The sequence below is a fragment of the Rhinolophus hipposideros genome (genome assembly GCF_964194185.1).
Source record: "Rhinolophus hipposideros genome assembly, chromosome: 18".
NCBI lineage: Eukaryota > Metazoa > Chordata > Mammalia > Chiroptera > Rhinolophidae > Rhinolophus > Rhinolophus hipposideros.
The window spans coordinates 40,392,885-40,417,922 of NC_138064.1; the positions used below are offsets into that span (position 1 = coordinate 40,392,885).

At 36.0% G+C, this 25,038-nt stretch overlaps 1 protein-coding gene across 1 annotated transcript in view; it reads left to right on the forward strand.

The window, feature by feature from the left end:
• The window catches only part of SEMA3A (semaphorin 3A), a 225,618-nt gene that overhangs the window by 80,847 nt on the left and 119,733 nt on the right, over positions 1-25,038 (forward strand). Inside the window, exon 4 of the mRNA XM_081079478.1 lies at positions 14,010-14,129. Coding sequence (XP_080935604.1) covers positions 14,010-14,129 — 120 coding nt within the window. The remainder of the gene's footprint in view (positions 1-14,009; positions 14,130-25,038) is intronic.

Consider the following 25,038-nt stretch of genomic DNA (forward strand, 5'->3'; position numbering starts at 1 on the left):
GGAACTTAGAGATATGGACCTTTGTGATTTAAATGACAGAGAATTCAAGATCGCAATTCTGAAAAAACTGAACGAGATGCAAGAAAACACAGAAAGGCAGTTTAATGAACTCAGAAACACAATCAAAGAACACCATGAGCATTTTACAAAAGAGATTGAAATCTTGAAAAAGAACCAAATAGAATTTCTGGAGATTAAGAACTCAATAGAAGAAATTAACAATAAAATATCCAGCTTAGGTAGTAGAGTTGACCAGATGGAGGAAAGAATCAGTGACATCGAAGATAGGAACCTGGAATTTACACAGAGGGAAGAAGAAAGAGACTTGAGACTTAAAAGAAATGAAACAACTCTACAAGAACTTTCTGACTCCATCAGAAAGAGCAATATAAGAATAATGGGCATACCAGAAGGAGAAGAAAGAGGGAAGGGAACAGAGAATATATTCAAACAAATCGTCGATGAGAACTTCCCAAACTTGTGGAAAGAACTGGATCCTCGAATCCAAGAAGCAAATAGAACACCTAATTACCTCAATCCCAACAGGCCTTCACCAAGGCACATTGTATTGAAGCTGTCTAAAATCAATGACAAAGAAAGAATCCTCAAGGCAGCCAGGGAAAAGAAGACGGTAACTTACAAAGGAAAGCCCATTAGATTATCATCAGATTTTTCAGCAGAAACTCTACAAGCTAGGAGGGAATGGAACCAAATATTCAAACTATTGAAAGAGAGAAATTATGAGCCAAGAATAATATATCCAGCAAAGATCTCCTTTAGATATGAAGGAGGAATAAAGACCTTTCCAGACATCCAGAAGCTGAGGGAATTTTCTAATACACGACCTGCACTACAAGAAATACTAAAGGAGGCTATTAGACCACCATCAACAGGGACAACTTGTGGCAACCAAAACATAAAAAGGGGGAGCGTAAAGGCCTGAACTGGAGTATGGGAATAGAGAAAGTAAGCGTACTGAAGAAACTGGAATACTCTAAATATCAAACTTTCTTTTACATAAACTCAAGGGTAACCACTCAAAAAACATCCAAATCTGAAATATATACTGTAATAAAAGAAGAAACAGAGGGAAACATCATAGAATACTACCACACAGAAATAACAGACAACAACAAAAAGGCAAAGAAACAATGGAGACACAGCCTTACCAGAAAACTAAAGACAGAATGACAGGAAATCCTCACATATCAATAATCACCCTAAATGTAAATGGACTGAACTCACCAATAAAGAGACACAGAGTAGCAGATTGGATCAAAAAACTAAACCCAACCATATGCTGCCTACAAGAGACACATCTCAGCTACAAGGACAAGCATAGACTCAAAGTGAAAGGGTGGAAATTGACACTTCAAGCAAATGGTACCCAGAAAAAATCAGGTGTAGCCATACTGATTTCCGATGAAACAGACTTCAGGGTGAAAAAGATAACAAGAGACAAAGATGAACATTTCATAATGGTAAAGGGGACTATACAACAAGAAGACATAACAGTCATCAATATTTATGCCCCCAATCAGGGAGCACCGAAATATACCAAGCAACTACTAACAGAACTAAAGGGAGAAATTGACCAAAACACAATTATACTAGGGGACTTAAATACATCATTGACAGCTATGGATAGATCATCCAAACAGAAGATAAATAACGAAATCGCAGCCCTAAATGACACCTTAGATGAATTGGACATAATTGACATATATAGAGCACTTCATCCTAAAACATCAGACTATACATTCTTTTCTAGTGTACATGGAACATTCTCAAGGATAGACCATATATTGGGACACAAAATCAGCCTCAGCAAATTTAAGAAGATTGAAATCATACCAAGCATATTCTCTGATCACAAAGCTTTGAAATTGGATATCAACTGCAAAAAGAAAGCAGGAAAAAACACAAATACATGGAGATTAAACAACATACTTTTAAAGAACGACTGGGTCAAAGAAGAAATTAGAGGAGAGCTCAAAAGATACATAGAAACAAATGACAATGAAAATACATCCTACCAAAATTTTTGGGATGCCGCGAAAGCAGTTTTAAGAGGGAAATTTATATCATTACAGGCCTATCTCAAGAAACAAGAAAAATCCCAAATAAATAACCTCATGTTACACCTTAAAAAACTAGAAAAAGAAGAACAAGCGAAACCCAAGGTCAGCAGAAGAAAGGAAATAACAAAAATCAGAGCAGAACTAAATGAAATAGAGAACAAAAAGACAATAGAAAAAATTAATGTGACAAAAAGCTGGTTCTTTGAAAAGATTAACAAAATCGACAAACCCTTGGCTAGACTCACTAAGATAAAAAGAGAGAAGACACTAATTAACAAAATCAGAAATGAAAAAGGGGAAGTTATTACGGACACCACAGAAATACAAAGGATTATCCAAGAATACTATGAAGGACTATATGCCACCAAATTTAATAACTTAGAAGAAATGGACAAGTTCTTAGAAACATATAGCCTTCCAAGGCTGAATCAGGAAGAACTGGAAAATCTTAACAGGCCGATCACCAGTAAGGAAATTGAATCAGTCATCAAAAACCTTCCCAAAATCAAAAGTCCTGGACCAGATGGCTTCACCAGTGAATTCTACCAAACCTTCAAAGAGGATCTAATACCAATCCTGCTCAAACTCTTCCAAAAAATTGAAGAAGAGTCAGTACTCCCTAACTCATTTTATGAGGCCAACATTACCCTGATACCAAAACCTGGTAAGGACAACACAAAAAAAGAAAACTACAGACCTATATCTCTGATGAATACAGATGCTAAAATCCTAAACAAAATTCTAGCAAATCGAATACAACAATGCATTAAAAAGATTATTCATCACGACCAAGTGGGGTTCATCCCCGGGGCACAAGGATGGTTCAACATTCGCAAATCCATCAATGTGATACATCACATAAACAAAATAAAGGACAAAAATCATATGATTCTATCAATTGATGCAGAAAAGGCATTTGATAAGATACAACATCCATTTATGATTAAAACACTTACTAAAATTGGTATAGAAGGAAAATACCTCAACATAATAAAGGCCATATACGACAAGCCCTCAGCTAACCTCATAATTAATGGTGAAAAGCTGAAGCCCTTTGCTCTACGTTCAGGAACACGACAAGGTTGTCCCCTATCACCTCTGCTTTTCAACATAGTGTTGGAAGTCCTCGCCAGAGCTATCAGGCAAGAGAAAGAAATAAAAGGCATCCAAATTGGGAATGAAGAAGTTAAATTGTCACTCTTTGCAGATGACATGATGCTATATATAGAAAACCCTAAAGACTCCACCAAAAAGCTATTAGAAACAATCAATGAATATAGTAAAGTTGCTGGCTACAAAATCAACGTACAAAAGTCCATTGCTTTCCTATATACCAACAATGAAATCTCAGAAAAAGAGATAGAAAAAACAATTCCTTTTGCAATTGCAGCAAAAAGAATAAAATACCTAGGAATAAACTTAACCAAGGATGTGAAGGATTTATATGCTGAAAACTATAAGACATTTTTGAAAGAAATTGAAGAAGACACAAAGAAATGGAAAGACATTCCGTGCTCATGGATTGGAAGAATCAACATAGTTAAAATGGCCATATTACCCAAAGCCATATACAGATTTAATGCAATCCCCATTAAAATCTCAATGGCATTTTTTAAAGAAATAGAACAAAAAATCATCAGATTTGTTTGGAACCACAAAAGACCCCGAATAGCCAAAGCAATATTAAAAAAAAAGAACAATACTGGAGGTATCACACTCCCTGATTTTTCCTTGTACTACAGGGCTACAATAATCAAAACAGCTTGGTATTGGCGGAAAAACAGACACATAGACCAATGGAATAGAATTGAGAACCCAGAAATAAAACCACATAAATATGGACAGATAATTTTTGACAAAGAAGCTAAAAACATACAATGGAGGAAAGACAGCCTCTTCAATAAATGGTGCTGGCAGAATTGGATAGCTACGTGCAAAAGAATGAAACTGGACTGCTACCTGTCACCATGTACCAAAATTAATTCAAAATGGATCAAAGACTTAAGCATAAGACCTGACACAATAAACTGCATTGAAGAAAACATAGGTACTCAACTTATGGACCTTGGGTTCAAAGAGCATTTTATGAATTTGACTCCAAAGGCAATGGAAGTAAAAACTAAAATAAACAAATGGGATTATATGAAACTGAAAAGCTTCTGCACAGCAAAAGAAACTATTGACAAAATAATGAGGCAACCAACTGAATGGGAGAAGATTTTCGCAAACAGTTCCTCTGATAAGGGGCTAATATCCAAAATATACAAGGAACTCATGAAACTCAACAACAAAAAAACAAACAACCCAATTGAAAAATGGACAGAGGACCTGAAGAGACATTTCTCCAAAGAGGATATACAAATGGCAAATAGACATATGAAAAAATGCTCAACATCGCTAATCATCAGAGAAATGCAAATGAAAACCACAATGAGATATCACCTCACCCCAGTCAGAATGGCTTTCATCAACAAAACAAATAGTAACAAGTGTTGGAGAGGCTGTGGAGAAAAAGGAACTCTCATACACTGTTGGTGGGAATGCAGACTGGTGCAGCCGCTATGGAAGGCAGTGTGGAGGTTCCTCAAGAAATTACGAATAGAATTACCATATGACCCAGCAATCGCTCTCCTGGGTATCTACCCCAAAAATATAAAAGCATCTCTCTATAGAGACACGTGTACTCCAATGTTCATTGCAGCTTTGTTTACAGTGGCCAAGACATGGAAACAACCAAAATGTCCTTCGATAGATGAATGGATAAAGAAGTTGTGGTACATATACACAATGGAATACTATTCGGCGTTAAGGAAAGATGATATAGGAACATTTGTGACAACATGGATGGATCTCGAGAGAATAATGCTAAGTGAAACAAGTCAGACAGAAAAAGCAGAGAACCCTATGATTTCACTGATATGTGGTATATAGACCAAAAAGAACAAGACAAACAAATGAGAAACAAAAACTCATAGACACAGACAATAATTTAGTGGTTACCAGAGGGTAAGGGGGTGGGGGGTGGGTGATGAGGGTAAAGGGGATCAAATATATGGTGATGGAAGGAGAACTGACTCTGGGTGGTGAACACACAATGGGATTTATAGACGATGTAATACAGAATTGTACACCTGAAATCTATGTAAATTTACTAACAATTGTCACCCCAATAAAATTAATTAAAAAAAAAAAAAAAAAAAAAAAAAAAAAAAAAGAATAACTGAAGTATGAGCTCCACCACTCATTGTCCCCTAGACCACTGTGGAGTGTCAGCTGTACAAGCCTCCTGCAGCTTGTGCAGCGGGGCAGCCACACAGAAACCAAGATTGTCCCTCTCAATGTCGACCAAACTGGGTTGGGTGGGGTCCCATGGAATCACAGGATATGACCCATAGTTTTCACAATGTTAATTCAAATTCAGTTCTCACGCCAGTGCTGAGCCACTTCTCAGAATTCCCTGAGAACACAGTGGCTAGCCGTCTCTGACCTTGGTCTCACAAAACCCAGAGAGCTGCCCAAGAAAGGCTGCAGCATGAGCTGTGATTGATTGCCTACCACCAAAATAACTCAGGCCATTGTGTGGCATCGCTTGCTGTAGAAGCCTCTTGCAGATGGTTGGGCAAGGCCAGCTGCCTAGGAGCCAAGAGTGCCCTGGGCGATGCTACACCAGCTGGAAGGGGCAGAGTCTCAGGGATTCATCAAGGTGGGGAGCACACAGATTTTACTAGACCAATGTGTTCTCAGATTTGGCCCTATGAGGGAGGGTTCAACACAGAAAGATGGTGCCCACCGATAGGCTACATGTGAGGAAGGCTCCACACAGGGATAATAATGGCTGTCCCTCTAGCTCTGTCTCTGAAGCCATACAACTCAATCTTTCCCTGTATGTCTATGGCACGTCTCCAGTTGCCATCCCTTTGCCAAAGCTCAGAGTGAGTGCTTTTAACTGAATGGGTCTGTGCCTGGGCCCTTAAAGAGGATATCTGGGTTTCCAACTGCCTTCCATCTCACCAGGAGGGATGGTATCCTTGCTAATTTTCACTGCTAGATGTTATGGGGCCTCCTCTTCCAGCACAGGACCCCTGGGCTGAGAAGCCTGGTGTGGGACTGGGATCCCTCACTCTTCAAGGGGAACCTTTGATGCCAAGATGTCCCGTGCTTAAAACCACTACCTGTGGGTTTAGGGTCAGCCTGTTTCACATCTCCACCCTTCCTACCAGTCTTGATGTGGCCTCTTCTTCATATCCTTAGTTATAGGACTTCTGATCAGCTAGTTTTCAGATGATTCTCCAAGTGCATTGTTCTATAATTTAGATGTAATTTTAACATGATTATGGGAGGCAGCAGGCATAGTGTTTACCTATTCCCTCATCTTCTTAGAATTGAATTGTTAAATGATCTCTACTCACTTTTGAGGATACACTAACCATCATATCATAGATTTAATATTACCTCTTGGAATATTTTTCTCAGATATGCTCTGTCTCTGTGTCTCAAGGCAAATAAGCTTTGGTCAACTTTTTATTGCTTTTTCTTTAATTTGATTTGGAAATGTAGCAATAAAAACTAAAATCACCCTTATGTCCACAGGATATCACAAAACTTTTGTAAAGTTCTTTTTATATCATTTAATTTTTAATAATTTCTACTTACTAGGTTTTTAAGCATGATAAGGAATACAGGATGCAAAATTGTAGTGTCTCTAAAATTTGACATTATTTCAGGAGACTGAGAATCTTAACTTATATTTAGCATTTATGTGCTCAGAGAACGTTCTTAAAGATCTGATAATTAAAATCAAAGTAGACATAATAAATATGCTCTATAGTATATGCTTTACATGGTATTATAGACTGTGTGTGTATATATGTGTGAGCTAAAAAAACAGATTACTTAGTATTGTGTTTTAAATGATACCAAACAACATAACTTATTGAATCTAAAACTCAATGTTCATTTAAAAAGGAGAAACCATTTACATTTAGAAATGAATAAAATGATCCATTAATAACCTTGTGTGTTGTGTTTTTGTTGTTTGCTGTTTGTTTTTTTAATGTGTCAAATCCATGCTCCCCTTATATTATGTATCATAATGAGCTACTGTATGGTAGTAAGATACATCCTTTTATTAATTAGGGTTTGATCAGAGACTAGAACCAATATGAGTGATATGGAAAAGGATTTTAATATAAGGATTAAACCTTATACAGATGTGGGAATAGTGAAGAAATCAATGAAAGCTGTTGCCTCTGCGACAGATAAATGGGCCTGAAGTTGCTATCGGCCACAACTATTCAGAAATAATTATTGTTTTTGTTGTTTGAGACATGCATGCTTCATGCTATCTACCACTTTGATGAAAAGAGTGATTCTAATTTATAGTCCTCCTGTTGGAGGACTGGAATTTCATGAGAATTCTAATGAACAAAATACAATTTCCCTTTGTAACAATTGAGCACAGATTAATATTCAAAACCAGTTTTATTAAATCCACTTTTCCTTAGTACTAATATGGGCTTAAACTCTGTACTGTCCTTACAAGAAATAAAATGTTTATAATATTTTTCTTGCCAAAGTCAGGGCATAGCGTGTGAAATGGCATGTGACTTAAGCAGATGTAGAACTAATAAACAGATGGTTGCTTATGTTAAGATTAAGATAGCCAGTTACTGATCAATTAATAAGTGCTAGGTGTGATGCTAAGTAATTTACATAAATATATTATTAATCCATTATTAATTAAGGAGACTAAGGCTTTGAGATACTAAGTAACTTTCTGACAGTCATACAGAAAATGAAAGATGATGCCTGCATAGTTCTTAGCCATGACTGATTTTAAATCATCACATTAATACAAGTAACTGCCTTCATGATATTTGTTTTATCAATATGATTTCTTTGTTTTTTCTCGATGTTTTTCTTAAACTATTTAATAATACCTTTCCAAATGTAAATGCCTACTTTAGAATAAGTAACATCTCCATTAAATATTAATACATATAAACAACTTTTAAAATTCCACAGTTCATCACTTTGCATAAAATTGCAAATCATAAGATATCATTATTGAATTCAGAGTAAGGGTTTTAACTACTTAATAGTTCTGGCAGGGAAAATATTTAAGTTGATTTCACATAATATTTTAGAATTTTGTGCACTCATTTGAATTGAGATGTAGAAAGGTTATGGTAGGTATGTATTATGGACTGCTCACAATCACATAAATGCCAGTGAATGGTGCACATGTGATAATTATTTAGATTGATCACACAATACATATAAAGGAAAATATATGCCAAAAAGTAGATATGATCAGCTTCTCTGGTCCATATGGCATTTCAAGGTTAAATTGCTCAAAGCTTCTTTAAATAGTAGAAGAGAAACACATTGGGTAACTTTTGCTAATTTTAAGGTCTAGAGAGCTATTTGTATAATCATTTTGACCAAGTTTGAAAGTTTCAAGTAATTTGAAAGAAAAATGTTTATAGAACCTTAAGCAGTATTTCAAAACAGAATTTCAAAACAAATAGTCAATTCAGAGGTGAAAAACCAATCAAATGAGACCCTTAACTAAAATGAGCATCTAAGTAAAATGATTTGGTAGCCTTGTGCAGGTGTCTGTCATATCATTCAAGCAAATTTAAATTTAATTTTCAGTTATAGTTTTGATGATGATATAGTTCAATTAATATGAATAAACTTACGTTCTTAAATAACTAGGCTAGCCATGAAATAATACCAATTGTGTTGTCCTAATTGAATCAGAATTTTTAAAATTTCCCTAAAATTAAAAAAAAAAAAGCATTAAGGTGACAAGGTCAACTGATATTATTATGCCATCATTATTAATAGTGAAGTAAAAATGTTTCCTAAAATGGACAGAACAGCCTACTCACCATTTTATAAGGCGGGTGTTAAAAAATTTCAAGTTACCAGTTTAACATTAGATGGCTAATTCTATAATTAGAACATGGTTAAATCTTAGTTTTACTAGATATGTCCCTTTGAAGAAGAGATTTCTAACATCCTTTATTGAATCCTGAGGTATTAGGAAAACATGATTATGAATGACCTGATGTCAGCACAGTGTTAGAAGAAAAAAAAAGACATTATTGTTAGATCAGCACGGAACTGCTTAAATAGAGAGAGGGATGAAGTTGAGTGACAGGAACAATCTCATGGATTACTGCTTTGGCACAGAGATTCTAGTATTTCGCTAGCTTGCCAAATAAATTGACCAGAGAAAAAGAAAGTCAATAGATTAACTTCAGGAATTAAGTTTATTAATGGATTTTCATGCAGCAATGAATCCACCCATCATGAGAGGAAAGTACTTCCTTTGCTTTCCTAGCTGCTAGATTATACATTACAATAGTTCTACATAAATTACTGATGGAATATAGACTTTTTTTTTATTTATTTAAGTGAATGCTCAGTGACCTGAAGTAATGTCGTACCATACCCCTTCATTTTGGGCTGATTATATTTAAACCTGAACAAGTTGTTAGATTTCATCATTAACTGAATATATTTGCATAGAGGTTGTTCATCTTTACAGCCTTCTCTTTTCTCTTAGAGTAAAATTTCACTGTTCCATTCATAATTTAACAAAATGCAAGGAGGTAATTGGAATTTGAGGTAAATTATATTCTTTTGTGAAAAATATAATTATCGGAAGTTAGTTAAAAACATCTCAATTCTGCTTTAATTTTTATGCATGGAACAGTTGTTTTGACAGATGGATGGACTTTATTTTTGTAACTGTCCAGGAAAAGTCTGCATAACACAGTCTAATCAGTGCTACATATTTGTAATGTTTGTTTTTGGATCACTGTGCATTTGGTTCCTATGTCTTTTTCCTGGGGTAGATATTTTCTTTCTAATTTATTTTTCCAGGCTAATATCTCTATGTGTAATTCCTCTATCCATTTGATCTGAAAACACTAGAAACCCTTTACAAAAGTAAATGGTTTGTCACTAGGATGATTAATCATTGCTTCTCAGGTGTGGCCTTGGGGTTTACTGGTTTATAACTGCCTTTACTTTGTGATTTACTATAATACTATTTGTCTGGAGTACATTTCAGTAAAATAAGAGGTCAGGGTGGTTGCCTGACTCTTGGGAAGACAACTTGTGGCTAAACTTGTCTGTGTATATCAACTTAAATTTCAGAAAAGATCAAGGTTTGAAAATGAATTCATTTTGAACTGATTACATTCTCTTTATTATGTTGTAAATCCGCCAGTGCTGAGCAAAGCAGGGCAGTAGTTCCATGCCAAAAAGTACATTACATTCTGTTTTAAGAATCGTCATGGTTCAAGAAAAGGTCAGAAACACTCTTCTTCTGTCTCCCTAGAGCAGAAACGTGTGAAGTGTGTTTCCTTTTTCTGCCACGCTTCCTTCTTTTTAAATGGAATGTCCAGGCTGTTTCCAAATAAAAAGAGTATCCTGTTTTGGAACATTCAAAAACCTTGGCAGCAACAAGTTAGAGAAAGAAGGCAAATAAATGACAGGACAGATACTCATGTGTAGGTTTTCTTTTTAAAGAAGAAATCCTTCCTAACAATGTCTCTGTTAAGTTTTGGTTTCTTTTCTTTCCAGTTTTTTTAATTCCCTGTATCCTCCTCCATTGTTGTTGGCAAGTTTTCTTACAGCTGTTGTTTAACCAATTTTGAAAGCATTTCATTCAATTTCTTTGTTTCATTTCAGTCTTAACACACCTCTACAGACCCAAGAAATTTTCTTCCATTTTATTTGCATCAGCCTTCACTTCAAAATAATATTGAGCTAGCCCCTGGGCATGGCAACAATACAACCTGCTGCCAACTGGGAGAGTTCAGTGGGGAAATGAAAGGGATCATTCTAGGCCTCAGGCCAATAGGGTGGGTCTAGTTGCTTTGTAGGACAGATAGACTCTGTTATCAGCATTCTCAGTGAAACCACTTGCCAGTTTTCACAGCTATAGTCCTGTGATTGATTTCCCACCCCTCCCCAGCCCCCTACCCTCGACCCAGCTCTGTAAAGGAATAGTTGTCTTATTATAGTAGTTCTTCTTTGACAGTTAAGAGGGAAGAAATTAAAGTTATAATATTTAATGGGGCTCAATTCCATAGTTTTCAAGAACCCTGAGAGTTTTTCAATCATTAGTTTTTGCCAATCAGTTATCCCATCAATAACAGATAATCCACAAATTCTAAGATTTTAGGATTCATAACAGTTGCAGAGGTGACATGAGTCTTCATTTGTGTTTGCAAATATCTGTTCTCATAAAATATTTCCTTCGTTTTATTTTTTATTGTGAAGAACTACCGACTGTTCTCAGATTTCTAGGATGCACTTAGCTGTTACTAATGGGATTAGAGAATTTGGGTTTGTATTCAAAATTGCATGCATTTCTTTAAAGGCGTGGTGGACAAATTAAAGTCCTGTTCTTTTCTAAAATGAACAAGACATACATCTGGGACTACCACTGTTATTTATTAGAATATTCATTTGCTTACTAATACATACACAAACCATTTCTTGGTTTCAACATATGGTGATGGAACTGATTATTCATAATCTCGAATGTTCATTCCACAATCATGGATGGCTGTCTTTATGTAAAAGCATATCATGTGGCCACCTATAGGTTTCAAAGAAAGGGATGCAATAAAACACTTTCCTGAAAATGACTTTGCAAATGACTGCATTTTCTTAAAAGTACAAATAAAGCCTTTGGGTAAGACTCATGAATGCCTCATTTGTAAATGAGTTTATCAGATGTTTCCCTCTCCACAGTCTCTTTCCCCTGCCCAAGCATTCATGCCCTATCCTCTTGGGGACAGAGGAGAAAATGTTACAGAATGGGGGGTTTGTTGCTGAGAGTCTTGGAAGCTAAGTTATATCTATTTCACAGTTTTGCCTAGGATGTACCATGTTCAAAGTGAAACATGGATGAGATCCATGTACCCTTTAAACTAGGAATTTCTTCTTCATAACTACTTGAAAAATCAGTTGATTTCAAAGCTTAATTGTGTATGTTATGATCCCTTACCAGACAAAAATAAGATTCAGGATCTGAGTAGCAAAACAATGGGATAAATTAGATATTTATTGTGGTTACTCCCCGAAACTACTCAGCATACGTTAAGAAATCATGATGAGTCATAAGTTGGAAGATACATATTTTACTTTAAATAGGTCTAATTCACTTTTAGGACAATATGTTTATAGGACATCCTCAAGTTTCATGCTAGAAAAATCCGTGATGATGGAAAGCAATTATTTGAATTTAAATACCAATTATTCTGCTCAAGTTTGGCCGCCTGGCCCCTTTTTATGGGGGTGATAGAGTTAAGACCAAAATTATTGGCTTCAAACACAGAATACAGATGTCATGTGGAAATGTACTTAAATTACTGTAACACCACAGTTATAAACGCCAACTGACTACATAAGCCCCGATGCATTCTGAGCTTTCACTCGGTAAGTCACATGTCATAGAGAGTGACTTCGGGAGTGTTACACACTTAGAGGTGCCAGGACTGACCCAATCCTCTACTGTGTTTGCCAGCCTTGTTCGCACTATAGCCTGTTTTTGAACTTTATCTGCATTTATTGTTACATGTTTGTGTCTTAATTCCAAATGTTTATAGACAAAAACACAAAACTAATTAAGAATGTCTATGATCAATAACAAAATAATTTTCAGCGCAATTTTATTTAGCATATGACTACTCTTTTGCATGTTTTAAAAACGGATATTATGTATTTCATGATGAACTCAAGTTTTTTACTTATATTCGATTTTTAAGATGTGTTGTATGGTTAATAGACCATAAAGTTTTATTTGAAGCTATTTGAGTTTTTCTTTTAACAATATTGAAATATTTTGTAAAAATTGAGTCTTTTGTTCTCTGTTGTATTTTTTTAAAATAATATTATCCAATTTATATTCTGAATATCTCACTTTCTTCTCCAACTCTTTCCTCAACAGGGACAGAAGTCTACGATCCCTCATAGAAAAACATTTTCTTTCACAGGCTCTACAGATGTAATAAAACATATAGAAAAAATACAAACAGCTCTGTCCATTTAATTTCTTAGGCGATATTTTATTCAGATAATAAAATGGCAGGGATGTCTACATTTCTATAAATAATAAGACATGACTAGAATTTACTCTTATCACTAATTGTTCTGTATTTGGAGGAATCTATGGCTCATTAAGCAGGGAGTCCATTTATGGGTTCAAGACGTCCACGGATCTCCTTAAAGTACTTATTAATTATAGTCACTCTACAAAAGGTTGTTTACCCAACAGATATTCCAAACTCTAACATCTTTATCTTGTCAAAAATATACCCAAATGTGTTTGAGGCTGAAGTGACATTTTCAGCAGAAGGTGGCTCTACCCTCTTAGGGTCTGTAGAGCTCACGGTGAGACAGTACTACTCAAGTTCAACATCAATTGCCCATCTTTATGGATTACTATTGACATTTAAACTTCATGTTTAAGAGAAGGTCATATTATCTTTTTTGTTGTTCGTTTTCCTTTCCTTAAATTCAAATCTGATTTTTGCAAGAAATTTTCACATTGTATTCTTTGTCTAATTAATTAGTCAAATAATTTGCTGTTCTCCTCCTTTCTAGAAAAGCCACCTTTGATTGTTGGTTATCTATAACTTTATTTTACTTTTTTTATAGATGAATTACAAATAGTTTTATAGAAGAGCTATGGAAGAAAGCATTTTGTTTAGCTCCCCATAGAGTAAGAACTTCCATGTTTTTAGTTCATGTAATAATATGAACAAACAATAGAATAATAAGCCCTAGAAATGCTGTGAAAAGGACACAAAAGAAATCTGTCAGACATGCTTGGCACCCTAGAGGATACCTCAGTCACGCTGACTGCTAGAACTCACTGGTTTTCTTTTTGTCTTACAGAAAGAATGTGCTAATTTCATCAAGGTGCTTAAGGCTTATAATCAGACTCACTTGTACGCCTGTGGAACTGGGGCTTTTCATCCAATTTGCACCTACATTGAAATTGGACATCATCCTGAGGTAAAGCTGGCTTTTAAAAAAATAGTGTTTGTCCATGACCCCTTCCTATTCAAATGATTCATTCCTAATTTATTCAGTTCATTCAGCTTCTGGTTCTCTATTCAGTGGGACCTACTTCAAATTCAGATGCTGTTATTAATTTTAATCTGTGAATGCAAAAACAATGAGGCCATCACTCAACAATAACTATGGAACAGGAGGAAGGAAGGAAGACAGCATTCGCTTTCTCCCTGGATTACAGAATCCAATCCATTTTGCATGTGCAGCAGATGTCAGCAGGCTGAAAGTGTACTGTTTTCTCCTTCATTTGTATATTGCCAGCTTTCCCCTCCATTTTCATTCTCAGCCAGAAGTGTCTGCCACCCCAGTTGTTTTCTTCTACCTAGGGATTTAAAAAGGATGCTGTATGTGTGCACAGTGATCTGCTATCATGTTTGACCTAAATTGTTCACACGTGTGTTCTTGCTCAGCTAAGTGTTGCTTTTGTATTTTTGGCTATGATTTTGGTGATATGGGGGGGGGAAAGTTTCTTTAATTTATCTATTGTTCCTAAAAGGTGTTTTAGTGAGCAAATTTGGTGAGGAGGTTAAAATTAGGTAAATTGAAATAAAAATTGAAATTAGGGGAACATTTACAGAAAAAAGTTACTAATATCGAAAGCAGTTCCACAAATTGGGCCTTCGAACAGCCTTCAATTATAAACCCTTTTATAATTTTTGGCTCAAAATCCTAAGAACAAAAGTATTCATGTAGTGAGAAAATCATATGTGACAGACTTTTCTTCCAAATTGGAATTCAGAAATACTGAAGAAATTAAGGATTTGTTCCTGGAATGTTTCTGGAACGCTAAAGGTAAAATACAATTTGTGTTAGCCCTTCTTTATAATTTAATTGTTAGACTCTCTCTCTAAATTTTCTTAAGTTTCCCTAAAGAGATAGAAATGTGTTCTTTCAACCCAAAGGCTTAGAAATCAAAACAATGTTGTACCTTTTTCTTTTTTCTTGTATAAGAACATACTTTAGAGGCAATGTGGTTTCCAGACTAACTACGATTATGAGTTTCCTTATGAGCCTGGGAAGATGAAAACACTTTCCTCAGGTCTCACCAGTTTAGGTAATTGCCCCTCATCAGCCTATTCCCCCTTGCACCATTCCTCCTCTCCCTTACAAGCATGTATACTGTATTTGCTGACATACCCAAGAGTTTTAAGTAAAAAAAAAAAAAAAAAAAAAAAAAAAAACTAATGTTAAGGAAAGGCAGTTTTACTTAAATTGCTTGCTTCTTGTTGGTGAAATTAGAAATAATATCCTGCACATAGTCCTGCAGACTTTATACACTTTTGAGGACCTCTGGATAAATCTCTCTGTCTCCTTCTCAGCAATTTCCTATAGTCAGGTGTCCTAAAAGTTGGGCCCCAAGGTGATTGTCCCACTTTTTCATATTCTAGAGATAGCTCTAGAGAATTCCCTCCACATTATATTGTGCTTTTTGCATCCTCTGTACAGAGCAATGGAATCAGGAGAGCTGAGCCCCTAGTACTGCTTAGTGAAAAAGACATGGGTTGTGGGGTCCCATCTGGCTTTGATTGTCTACAAATCATTAGCTGTGGAGCACTGGAAAAATTCCTTCACCTCTCTGAGACTCTGTCTCATAATATGTAAAACAAAACTAAACAAACCCTCTTTGGTCCTCGGCTTTCATATATTTTAAGTGAGAGGTTGACTACTTAGATAAGCTGCCTTCTAACCCTCCGAGCAGGGCCTGACCCCATGACATTTTGTGCTACAAAAACTCAGAGTTCTAATCCCATCATTGTGAAAAGTGTGTCCTTTGGCCTCAGACTGCAGGGGTTTTTGTCCAACCTCAATTTGATACTAGATGCTTGATACAGAGCAAGCTACTTACGGTATTTTCTCTCTCTCTGTTTCTAATCAAGAAAGTGATAGAGAATGGTTTCTATTATACCTCATACTTCATCAGTTGTTGTGAGAGTTTAACGTTGTCTAATAGGTCATGGGTGATGGAAAAAATGTCAGTTATCGTCCTCAAAATATAAATCAGCATCTCAGGGCTGAAAGCTGTTGCCGTCTTTCATGTTAGTCAATTAAGTGTCACCTTGTCTCTTAAATGTACTTCATCAGATTTTGTAAATTATAGCAATGGACTCTCATATGATTCTGCACATGCTTCTGCATTTACTTCATTTTCCTTCATTTTTAAATTTGAAGCTTAGATGACCTTGATTACCTTAAATTAAAATATCATATACCGTTCCATATTTTTATCATTATCTGAAAAATATCCAATTTTTTTTTTCTCTATTTGAAGTTGCTATCTGGTAGAGTTCACAGCATATTTCTTCTCAAGTCAACAGTTAATTACTCATCGCGGTCTTATGGGTGGGTGGGGGAAAGGAGAGATACAGGTTCTGGAGCTAGGCCATATACTGAGGCAAATGGCAGAGGCCATTTCCTCCACTGAAACAAATAAATAAAGATTCCCATATAATCACCTTTGAGGTTGGATATTGGTGTGCAAGTATTTCTCTGAAATTCTAAAGCTCAGAGCCTTTGAGAGAGGTCTTCCTTTAGAAGCTCAGTGACCTTGATTTGCATGGTAACTGTATATTGGGAAATACTATTCCAGACTGTTTAGGAAGTCAGTGAGAAGATGATTATGCTGTTACCTGGGGAATTTGGAGCAGTCTCGACAGTCTATCTAGGAAATTCTGGAAAAGATATTATCATGATAGTTTGTCTAGACAACATAAAATTTAATTTTCAATGCTTAAGCTGCCTTAAGAGAGAATCTGCTCTAATTTGATCTGTACTGGTACTTAAAATACTTCCCCTGGATTTAAACAGTTATGGTCTTTGTGAGCATAACTTTATGTCTCTTTGGTAAAAGAGACAGTATGTGCTTCATACAGTTAGGAAAAGAATGAGGGTAATGGAAAGATTGGACAAGTTAAGAAATAAAATAGCAATCAGACAGAGCAGAATTTTTGGATTAGAGTTCATAAACTTTCATGGAGTTTGAATTTAGTAACTTTATTTACGAGAATGGTTTTTCAGATAGAACCAGGACACATCTTTGTTCTAGATTCTAGTTTAGAAGTAACACGTATACTTTGCTATTTACCTGCCCCATACTACACAAAAATGAAATAGTTTCCCATTTAAAAATCTGTCCAGCCTTTACATATCACAAATAATTTTATCATACAAAAAAATACATTTTGCTTTTATCATGGTTTCCGCAGACATTTTAACATTCAATATGTTCTTCGCAGTGTGCTTTCTTTAAAATAACTTACTGTCTTACACTGAGTTCCCAAGATTGTTGAAACCCATTATGGAAAACGACATTATGAACTTACTATTCCAGATGGCCAATGGCCACAGAAATAAAGACATCACTTTTGAAGCAAATCAGGCCTCCCTTCATCATTCAATAGCTTCAGAACTTGCAGGAGGATAAGGACAATTCCTTCTTAAAAGTGATAAATAATTTGCAAAATAACCTCCTCATTTATTCTTCTAATTAAATCCTTATTTTACTCCCCTAGCATTTTAATAGGAATGTTTACACTCCTGAATACTGTATTCCAAAATATTTTTTCTATAGAGTAAATGGCTTCTGACCACACACAGTATGTCATTGATTGCTGTATTAAAGTTCTTCTGTTTCCCGTCATACATTTGGGAGTTGGTAGTCATATTAATTCACTCCAGTTCTATAAAATGTATGTCAGTCAATTCTTGGGTATCTGCCAGTACTACTTGACACTGCAGATAACTGCCAATGAGGTCACATACTTCATACACATGTGTGTTTGTCATAAAAATGCATGCAGAGTTCATGGAAGGAATGATTCAGAGCTAAAGTACAGCTGAGTTTTGAGTTTAAGCTCTTAGCATCCATGGATTCAAATGACAAGTGTAAGTCATCCTTAAGAGACAGGATATCCCCAAATGGCTTATAGTATATGGTATTTCCCCTTCAAATTTACATCTGTTATTAAAAAATAAATAAATAAATAAATATGGATTTAGAAGGAGTATAGCTTTTCGAAGTCTCTGGATGTTTTCCTAAATTCCAAATGGGCCTTTCCTATGTACTGGACAGGAAATCTAAAGAAGATGGACCCAGATGAGAGCTGGAAATTATTAATTCTATAAATACTCTCATAATGTCATGATCTCAATTTATGATAGAACCAAAGGGGCATTAAGAAATGCAATGAAGCTTAATGGCTATCTGTAAGGTCTCTTCTACAGTGACAGCCAATATATCTAGATATAAAATACAGTGTTTTTTTCTGGTTCTTCCCTCCCATAAAGAATAAGAGTTTGCTTTTATGCAAAACTTTTAATCAAATGTTCTTTGTAACAGTCCCTAAGGCCTAAGTGCTATTTAAGTGGTAGCTAGTGCTATGTTGACTAATTTATACATTTAATCTAACCTCTTCTAACTGAGTTATCTATCTCAATATTTTATGTTATTTAGTCCAATGGACACAAATTTATTTCTATGAGTAGTTACTAAAACTGAGAAACTTAGATATCTTGACAAAACAATGAGGAGTTGCTTTTGGGTAGGTAACACCTTTCCATCTTTCTTAGATCATATATTAGAGTCTGTATTTACTTTCTAGTAGGCAAACCTGGGTGGGAAAAGTCAGGATTCCTGGTGGTTTCTTCTTGGCTACTCATTATTTTCACCAGAGGCAGTTTATCCCTCATTTGTATTACCAACCTGAGCCAAATGTGGTCAAAGCAAGTCCATAATGATTTCTAGGTTTTTCTTTCCTTATCTTTTAATACTTGACTCATGCTGAAAGGTGGACCTGTACAAGTTATTATGCTCAATAAACTTCTTTTCCCTGAATACTTGATATATAAACACCATAGTTATGAGATGAGCATCATTTTACCCTCTACCATTTACTTGGTTCAATTGTAAAAGTTTTTTTTTGTTTGTTTGTTTGTTTTATTTGGGGGGGGTTGTTTTCACAGTATTTCACCACTTTTTATTCCTAAGGACAGTAACAGATAAAAATAGAAATGTTACTATTCAGTTCTTAACTTGTAGGATATTTAGTTTCATGTTTTAGCAGATCTCGTTTACATATTGCCAGAAAAAGAATTTGGACAAAATTAAAGAATTTTGTAAAGGATATATTTGTACAATGATGTCATTATGGATGACAATGACGTTATTATTTATTAAAAGACTGTTTTATGTATATGTATACACTCAATTTATGAATAGCATCTTCATTCATGACAGATCAATATAGACATAAGAACTAAATCATCTAAGCACATTAAGCAATATATATAATTTTCTATTTCTCATTAACTACCAATAGGTAGTGGTTTCAAAGTCCTTACATTTACTGGAGCTAGCCTGTTATGGGAGGTGTACACTCTCCAACTTATTCTTTCTTCTATTGTGCCATCTTTGATTCCTCGGCACTCATTCTCCATATAATCTATTTTAAGAGGAAATTTCTATCCATAAAAGGGAATTTCTATCCATAAAAATAAAAAATATATATATTTTTTATCAATATTGCATTTCACAAGAAACACACAGAGTAATACTAAGGCCCTTTGTCCGCTCACCTGTTTAGTACCCTTTCATCTTATTTGTTCTCCATCTTCCATCATGACCCTTTCTTTGTTCTTGAACTCTAGTTCTATGTTTTCTTTCTGTTATCTCTTTGTCTCCTTGCCTAAATTACTTCCTTCAGAAGCAAAGGTTAACATAGTGGAAATACAGATTAGATAGAGATGAGAATGAAAGTGTTACTTTTATTTGTGTGTGTGTTCTTTTTTTATTTTTTTTAAAGATTTTTATTAAAATCGTTAGCATACAATATTATATTAGTTTCAGATGTACACGATAGTTATTCAACATTTATATACCTAAAAACGGTTCACCATGGTAAGTCCAGCAACCATCTGACACTGTACAATGGTATCAGAATATTATTGACTATATTCTCCAAGCTTTACATTACATCCCCATGAATTATTTGTTTTATACCTGGAATTTGGACTGCCCTTTACTTTTTCCCCCCATTTTTAATTTTTCAGTTACAGTGATATTCAGTATTATTTTATATTCATTTTAGGTATATAGCATATGATTAGACATTTGTATAATTTAAGAAGTAACCCCCTGATTAGCCTAGTACCCACCTGGAACTATAGATAGGTATTACCATATTATTGACTGTATTCCCTATGCTTTACTTTACATCCCTATGACTTTTTGTTTTAACTACTAATTTGTACTTCCTAATCACTGCATCTTTTTCATCCTTTCCTCAAACCCCCTGCTATCTATCACCCTGATAAATCTAGTACCCATCTGACACCATACATAACTATTACAATATTATTGACTATAATCCTTATACTATACCCTACATTCCCAGGACAACTTTGCAATATCCAATTTGTATTTCTTAATCCCATCCCCTTTTTCACCCACCAGTCCAACTTACCTCCCATCTGGCAGCCATTAAAATATTCTCTGTATCTATGAATCTGTTTCTGGTTTGTTTGTTTATTTTTTCTTTAGATTCCATATATAAGCAAGATCACATTGCATCTGTCTTTCACTGTCTGACACTCTACACAGCACAATACCCTCCAGGTCCATTCATGCCACCGCAGATGGCAATAACCCATTCCCTTCCATGGCCAAGCAATATTCCATTGTATATATGTACTACCTTCTCTTTATCCATTTATCCATTGACAGACACCCAGGCTTCCTCCACATCTTGGACATTGTTGATAACGCTGTAATGAACTTATGGATACACACGTCCCCTCAAAGTAGCATTTTAGGTTTCTTCAGATAAATACCAGAAAATGGAATTACTGGGTCCTTCTTTGTCTCTTGTTATAGCCTTTGTTTTAAAGTCTGTTTTTCTGGTATAAGTGTCGCTACTCCACCTTTTCACCAAATAACATTTTCCATCCCTTTACTTTCAGTCTGTGTGTGCCTTTCAATCTGAAGTGAGTCTCTTGTAGGCAGCATATGTAAGGGTTTTGTTTCCATTCAGCCACCCTATGTTTTTGATTGGCGAACTTAATCCACTTACATTGAAAACAATTGTTGATAGATATGTAGTTATTGCCATTTAATTATTCATGTTTTTGATTTTTTTTTTTTCTATTTTAAAGAAATCCCTCTAAGGTTTCTTATAATTCTGGTTTGGTGGTGATGAACTCCTTTAGCTTTTTCTTGTCTGGGAAGCTCTTTACCTATCCTTTGATTTTAAATGATAGCCTTCCTGGGTAGAGTACCCTTGGTTGTAGATTCTTGTTTCTCATCACTTTGAATATTTTATGCCAATCCTTTCTGGCCTGCAGATTTTCTGTTGAGATATCAGCTGACAGTTTTATGGAAGCTCCGTTGTAGTTAACTGTCTGCTTTCTCTTGCTGTTTTGGGGATCCTTGCTTTGTCTTTAAACTTTATCATTTTAATTATGCTGTGTCTTGCTGTGGGCCTGTTTAGATTCATCTTGTTTGGATCTCTCTGCACTTCCTGAGCTTGTATGTCTATTTCCTTTCCCAGGTGAGGAAAGTTTTCAGTCATGATTTCTTCAAATATATTCTCAATCTCTTGCTTTCTCTCTTCTCGTCTGGTACCTCTATGAGGTGAACGTTGTTATGCTTGATGTTGTTCGACAGGTCTCTTAAATTGTTCTCATTTTTGTGGATTCTTTTTTCTTTTTGCTGTTCCAATTAGATGTTTTATGCTGTATTGTCTTCCAAATCGATGATTCGATCCTCTGTTTCATCTAGTCTGCTGGTGATTCCTATTAATGCATACTTCATTTGAATTATTGTATTCTTCACTTTTGACTGGTTATTTTTTTATGTGTTCTATGTCTTTTTCTATGCTTGCTGTCTTTGGTAAAGTTCTCACCAAGTTCCTTGAGCATTCTTATAATTGATGTTTTGAACTCTGTATCTGGTAGGTTGCTTACCTCCATTTTGTTTAGTTCTTTTTTTGGTGGGGGTGTGTGATTTTCTTCTGTTCTTTCATTTGGGACACAATTCTCTGTTTCCTATTTTTGCGTGATTCTCTGTGGTTGTGTCTATGTCAGGTAGGGCCTCTATGTCTCCCAGTCTTTTCTAGGTGTCTTGTGGGGCCCAGTGGCCCAGTCTCCTTGGTCACCTGAGCTGGGTGCTCCAGTAGTGTCCCTCAATATAATTAAGCCTTGATTACTTTTGGTATGTCAGGGGTGGTATTGACTTTCAGGCTGTCAATTAACTGGCTGTGAGGTTTGGCCACATCCACAGCTTGGGGGCTGCTGTACAGGGAACTTATCCCATGGAGCAGGATTTGCCCCTACAGGCTCTGGTACCTTTTGAGACCGCCCTATGTATATGTCACTTGTGGGACTAATTAGGCAATGCTGTGCCGTGGTCTGAAACCAACCTCTAAGTATGTGGGTTTGGGGGCCACTTGGGAGGGGCTTTGGTACAGGCCCAGGTCAGCCACAGCCTGTGATTGGCTGGGTAGTACCTCGTAGAAGCTACACAGCGATCCAATTTGTCACTGCCTATGCTATACCTGGAGGCATGTGGGAGAGGCCACACTGTGAACTGAGGACAGCTGCCACCAGTACCAAGTCTGTGGTACTGCCACAGAAAGCCAGGACACCGTGAGGCCTGCTGCCAATTGCCAGCTCCTTTAAGGTTCAGCCACTGATAAAGCCTTATGTAGTACACAAATTGGGTGAGGTAGGCTCTCAGTGAGTCAGTAGGGTGGAGCAGCCGAACTCACCAGACCAATCAGATTCAGATTTGGCCTGTGGGGATGGGTTCAACACAGGAAATATGGCACCTGCCTGCTGGCTGCACAGGAGGAAGGCCCCACATAGGGAGAGTGGGGACTGTTCCCCAAGTTCTTGCCCCAAAGTTGCACAGCTCAGTCTCTCCCCATACATATCTGATGCTCTCAATCACCGACCCTCGGCCAGAGTCCAGAATGAGTGCCTGCATGGGCCCTTTAAAAGAGTATCTGAATTTATCATAGCCTTCTATCCCACCTGGATGGTCAGAATCCCCACTGTTTTTCACTGCCAGTTATGGGGTCTCTCTTCCCAGCACCAGTACTCTGAGCACGGGAACCTGGTGGGGGGACTGGGGTCCCTCACTCCTTCATGGGGAACCCACTACGGCTAAGATATGTCTTCTGATTTTCAACCACCACACGTGGGTGTGGGACCAGCACATTTTGTGTCTTTGCCCATCCTACAAGTTTCAACATGGCTTCTTCTTTATATCCTTAGTTATAAAACTTGTGTTCAGCTAGACTTCAGATGGTTCTCCATGTTGATCTATAATTTAGTTGTAATTTTGATGTGTTCATGGAATGAGGCAAGCACAGTATTTATCTAATTTTATATCTTGGATCTCCCTCTGTATCTTTCCAAAGGTTTGATATGTAAGAAACTTCAGAAAAAATAAAAGAATAAACTTAGACTGAATTTCCACTAATCAGGATACATTTCCTCTTCAAATGGGCACCCATAAATTATCTTGCAGATTGTTTTAAACCGTTATGGTTCACTTTGGTGATTATCTGAAAAAAATGATATAAGTACATAATTTGGATAACTACCTCATAATCATGTACAATCTAAAGATTTTAGTGCTCTTATGATCGTGTGAGTGCAAAGAATATACCTTTAATTTTCTTAGACTAATGAGAAAGAAACAGAGGTTGACTCAATATGTAAAGTCTTATCCCTGACAAGTAAAAGGCCAAAATAAGGTCATAGTAGGCTGTATGAAGTATGAGTTTGCTGTGGTCCACACTGAGAAAAGTGGTTAGAGAATGAAATCAGCCCAGAACACAGAGGAGGGTAGAACTGGGAGCGCTAAAGGCTGTAGCTTCTGGTCACGAGAACCATGTTAATGTTACAAGGTATTTATGCTTTTCAGGATATACAACAACATCGTTGTCACATCGCATTACTCCTGCTCATTTTAATGTATATGTTTTCCAATTTTGTTGGTATTTAATATTAACCATGAAGAATATATACTTAGCTTCGTAATTGTTCAAATATAGTTACTGCAAATTTAATATACCATGTAAGGTAACTCTGGCAGCACACTAAGAAGATGATTTGTGGTGGTTTTTCAGCAGGTAGTATCACCTGTTCCTTTATTCACATCTGAGGACACTCCTCTTGCCCCAGTGTTATAGCCTCTGGACTAGGGCTCCTTAGGGCTCTCAGCTGCTCCAGGTTGTACACCTGTGATCTGCAAGGTTTGAATACTGTCCTTTCCCTACCTGAGAATATCTTATCCACTTAGAACATGTCCATTATCTTCCAAAGCTAGAACCAGCCAAATTGAGGTTTGAAAAAAATGAATATAACACATATCTCCTAATGAAAACATTATGTGATTTGTAGAAATGGGTCAAGAAACTCTCTTAAGGCAGGTACATAGAAGAGCCTGTTGTAATAGTAACACAGATGAGACAGTCTTACCCTATATTAGCATTTTTAAATTAGTCACGTGAGTTTTTACTAACTCCAAGTCACACCATTTATTAGTGATGTAGCTAGAACTAGCATCCTTGTTTAAACCTTTTTCATTTAGATTCTCTTATGTTCTACATTAGAGTTTTCTAGGACAGCTCTGTCTAATAGAAATATAATTCAAACCACATATATAATTTTAGTTATTTTAGTAGCCACATTAGAAAGAGTAAAAATAAATGAGTGAAATTAATTTTAGCAATATGTTTAACTCAATATACCCAACATATTATCATGTCAGTACATAATCAATGTAAAATTGTTAATAACATTTATGTTATTTTTATACTATCTTGGGAATTTAGAGTATTTTACACTT